Raw genomic sequence first — 4,257 nt, 5'->3', positions numbered from 1 at the left:
CCACTGCTTTCCATAAGCTCCTGCTGATCTCCCAGATCTGCGCGCCCTGCGCGCTCCTGTGCGCGGCGCCTGTCACGGGCGCGACGCTGCCTGGCATACGAGCGCCCGTACATGACAGTATAAATATAAATACAGGTAAAGCAAAAACAGAACTGCCGCCAGAAATACCTATCCATTCACATGATATGCAACTGTCTATGTAGAATACACCTTATTAGGTACTCTCTCCGTTTCGTTTTAGTTGTCGCTGGATAGTACAAAATTGAACTATCCAGCGACAACTAAAAAGAAACGGAGGGAGTAGTAGTATTTCAGAAAACGAGCTACCAGTAGATGGGCATCGAATGAGCAAGCAGCCTGCATAATTGCTCGGAGCAGCCTGCAAAGTTCCTCGGAGCAGCCTAAAACTTAAAATCACTGACGGAAAGATCATATGACTAACAGAGCAAGCAGCCTGCATAATTGCATGTACGAGTCGCAATTTCTCGATATCATTCCGAGTGCGATATGCACCCATAGTAAACCCCATGTCCAAAAAGGAAATACACAAGCCACCTCATTTCCCGTAATGCACATCAAAACCTCATATCAGCATATCGAGGGTTCATTTTAGTGGAATAGAGGGTCAAAGATGAAAGGCCCACTGTCAACTTCATTGGACAACCAGGGATGTTCCTGACATGAAAAAATGAATCATTAACAAGAAAACCAGCAACTATAAGTAATTTCAACTCAAACTCAGGGAAATGCACTTTTGCCAGAGAAAACCTCCAGAGTAAAAAACCACCACATAATACAAGTTACTAAGCTCAAGATGTATATAAGAATGAAACAGTAGCTGTGAGTGAAGCAGTAGCTGTTCAACTACATAGGGCAAAAAAACAGTAGCTGTTCAACACAATAGTTTGTCTTTATGGAAAAAAAACACAAACAGTTTGTAACTGTGAGTGAAGCAAAGAACTGCTGAAGTTCTTTTCATTTTGTTCCTACAACAGTTTGTACAGTCAGATACAGGAAATTGGGACAAGAAAACTAGGTAGTGCATGTTGCTGCTAGAACATAAATCAAATTATTCAAATTTGGTGTCACTCACAAACTTTTGAGCAGTTCATAGTGATATCCGTACCATTCAGGACATGTCTACAGCCAAAATAAAGGGTTCTGTAAAATATTACATTTAAATAATCTAACAGGCAGGAATGTTGTTACTTTTAAAATACTATGATTTACGTAGGGTTCAATTTAATTTGCTCCATACTATCAAGCCATAGATTTCACATAGTCATTAAAACTCACCACAATACAGCAAAACGTTTCTTTTACTCAGTCTTCTTCTGCTTGGCTGATTGCCCAGCCCTGGTAATGATGGTATCTATGTGCCTTGATAGTACACTGTACGCTACACCAACCTTCTCATCAACCTGGTCCTGGTACTTCTCATAGAGTGGTGGAACCAACAGAGAAAGCATTACACCTAGAAAAAAAATTGACAAGTTTACTAGTTTAGTATACACTATGCACATTGAGCTATCATAAAAGAACAATAGATACTTTTTTTTAAAAAAAAAGTAGATCCACACATACATGAAGACAATTAACAAACAACAAACTCACCAATGTAAATAAGCGTAAGAAAATTGAAGAGCATTCCAATGAATGAAACCACCCACAAAATCAGTATCACCTTTTGCACCAAGAACAGGGATAAGAGCACACATAATTAGAAGCAGATATACAGTAGAGACTGAGAAACTGAGAATATCAGAGAAAGACACAGACCTTTATAAAAACTTTCCTATCTCTCTTGATGGCGATGTCATGACCAACAGCCAGCAGCCTATTGATCCATACAAGAGCATGATTTGCAGCTTTTTCAACAATCGCATCTGAGACCTCAAGATTAGGAAGAGGTGGAAGAGGCCTGCAGAGGAACCATAAAACTCATTTAGTGCACCACTCTGAATGGACGACGCATAGCCTAGTTACATTGCTGAACACAAAATATCACACAAAATCACAAAAATCGAAATATCAATTAGGGACATTGCAAAACGAAGACCATATGAATTCTGAGCAGTGAGGAAATATGATTACATTGCTTAAAATTCAAATGCAATTAACTCCTATCAAGTTAACAGATCATACGCAATGACTTAGTGCTACGAGTTACTGAAGCAGAATATGGATTATGGCCAACATGAAAACTCAAAAGACAAAAATAGAGGCATAGTCGCATAGAGCCCCTCAGTACAGAGTAATAACAGAAACACCTAGGCCTGCCTTGTACAACGGACAGTACAACATTACTATAGGCTATGGTGGCAAATGACACATGCTAGTGGATTAGAGTATCCAGCCGTTATTATGTTAATGGGATAAACCAAGCCTTTCCTTTGCAGAGAAGGGACCATGTCCTTATAGTGATAGTACATGATTACTATTTACTAATGTGATGAAGGTGAAATGGACATGCTCGCGGAAAAAGGATAAAATAGAGGATCCTCTGCTTACTTAGAAGATAAATGAAGCCCTAACGAATGACGACAGCTCCTCTTAAGGACTAAGTCCAGATTATTAATAAGCATTAACGATACAACATATACTGAAATGTGAAATCAACACGTAAGATGCTTAAAATCACTAAGGACTAAGCCATACAGTATTTTGGTAGTGAGCTACTCGAAGAAAGGAATGGGCTACACCCACACTGACAGATATTATCCAATTGTAGCAGTCCGTCACAAACTACTCCCCGCCAAGCACCACGCCAACAAAACAACCAAAGCAAAAGAGCGAATGATTCGATATCAGATCTCAGATATATTTGCTCTAGGGAACAAGCAGCTAGGTCAGGCTAACCCCACCTGTTGAGCAGCGACGCAGACTTGGCCCAGAAGAAGAGGATGGCGACGAGGAGGAGCAGGGCGTTGGAGAGGACGGAGGGGAAGCTGTACCCCGCGCGCTCGAAAACGAACCAGACCGTGGTGGCGCCCACCACAGCTGCCGCCGAGGCGTTCCTCCGTCGCCACAGCAGCAAGTCGGCAACTGGACCGGGTCCCCGCGCGAGGAAGGGTATGAGCAGTCAGGGATCGGCGGGATTCAGCGGGAGAGCAGTTTTAACAATACGGTGTTGCAGGAGTGAGGTGGAGAGAGAGAGAGAGACAGAGAGGGGGGGGCATGGGCGCGCGTACCTGCACCGCCGCCGAGGAGGGCGTGGAGAGACCGCGGTCCGGTGGCCATGCGAGATCGCCTGGGGACTGGGGTAGGGTTGGGCGAGGAATCTTTTTTCCAATCCCGCTGGGCTCAGTTCTTGAACACGCGCGAGACAGACGACGACACAGGACGTGAGATCTGTGCCACTCCGGTGATCCTGCTTTCGTCGTGTTGCATCAGGATCAGGCTATCCGCAGCACTCATCCAACTCCAAATCTATACTACTTTATTAAAAGTTCAGAGTCAACTTCCACATCTATCCCTCCATCCCCACCAACCCTCGCCCACGTTCTGCCATCCACGCTGCCGTCTACCCCAACATCCTCCTCGCCCACCGTTCTGTCACAGCCCGTGGCCGTCGACCAAGATCGCCGCGACGTGAGCACCAGGAATAGCCGCCAAGGGAACGACAACACCGAGTTTGAGATGGAATTTGTATTCTGTTTCTTTCCTGTCTCGTCTCTGTTTGATTACCGCTTATATCTTCACCCTCTCTGGGCTAGCCCATCTACAGTTCCACACAAAAATACGGCCCACGGCCCATTCGAAATACAACTCGACACCCACACAACGACGTCTTCCTTCTCTATTACTATCACAGCTCCTGCCAACACTTCCCTACACCATACGTATAATGACATTACCGCCCCCTGAAGATTCAGCTTGTCCTCAAGCTGTCGTTGTTGTAGCGTTGGATATTGAGATACCTTGAACTGTGACCGCCTGGGTCCCATGGGAAGGTTAACCTCAGCTTCTCCATTGTGAAGACTCCACCAAACTCTTCTTCATGTCGCTGCTTCTCTTGATTGCAGACAGCAAGGTTCAGATCAAATCCTTGTTGAACAAAATTTTGCGGAGAGAAGTGACCAGCGAGGCGATGATCTATCGAACCAAGAGGCCAGAATACGTGTGAGTTGCCAGCTATTATTTCGGAAGGTAGTGCACAGACATGATATCGTGACAAAATGGCTTTCATGATGTTGGACTCTTCGACGGCCAAATGCTTAACCCGTGGAAACAGTGAGCTCATATCATCAAAGACTA

General features: G+C 44.5%; 1 protein-coding gene across 1 annotated transcript; it reads right to left on the bottom strand.

Annotated features, from left to right (window-relative positions):
* Window positions 1–393: 393 nt before the first annotated feature.
* LOC100283586 (reticulon) lies at window positions 394–3,666 on the bottom strand. The gene is given in 6 exon segments (NM_001156487.2): window positions 394–675; window positions 1,297–1,474; window positions 1,615–1,684; window positions 1,780–1,921; window positions 2,865–3,045; window positions 3,192–3,666. Coding segments are annotated over 5 exon segments (597 nt in total). The 5' UTR covers window positions 3,241–3,666; the 3' UTR covers window positions 394–675; window positions 1,297–1,319.
* Between the last annotated feature and the right edge of the window lie 591 nt (window positions 3,667–4,257).

This window comes from Zea mays, chromosome 10, assembly GCF_902167145.1.
Source record: "Zea mays cultivar B73 chromosome 10, Zm-B73-REFERENCE-NAM-5.0, whole genome shotgun sequence".
In the NCBI taxonomy this organism is placed as follows: domain Eukaryota; kingdom Viridiplantae; phylum Streptophyta; class Magnoliopsida; order Poales; family Poaceae; genus Zea; species Zea mays.
The sequence above is the reverse complement of the archived record's forward strand: the minus strand, read 5'-3'. Positions and strand labels throughout refer to the sequence as shown.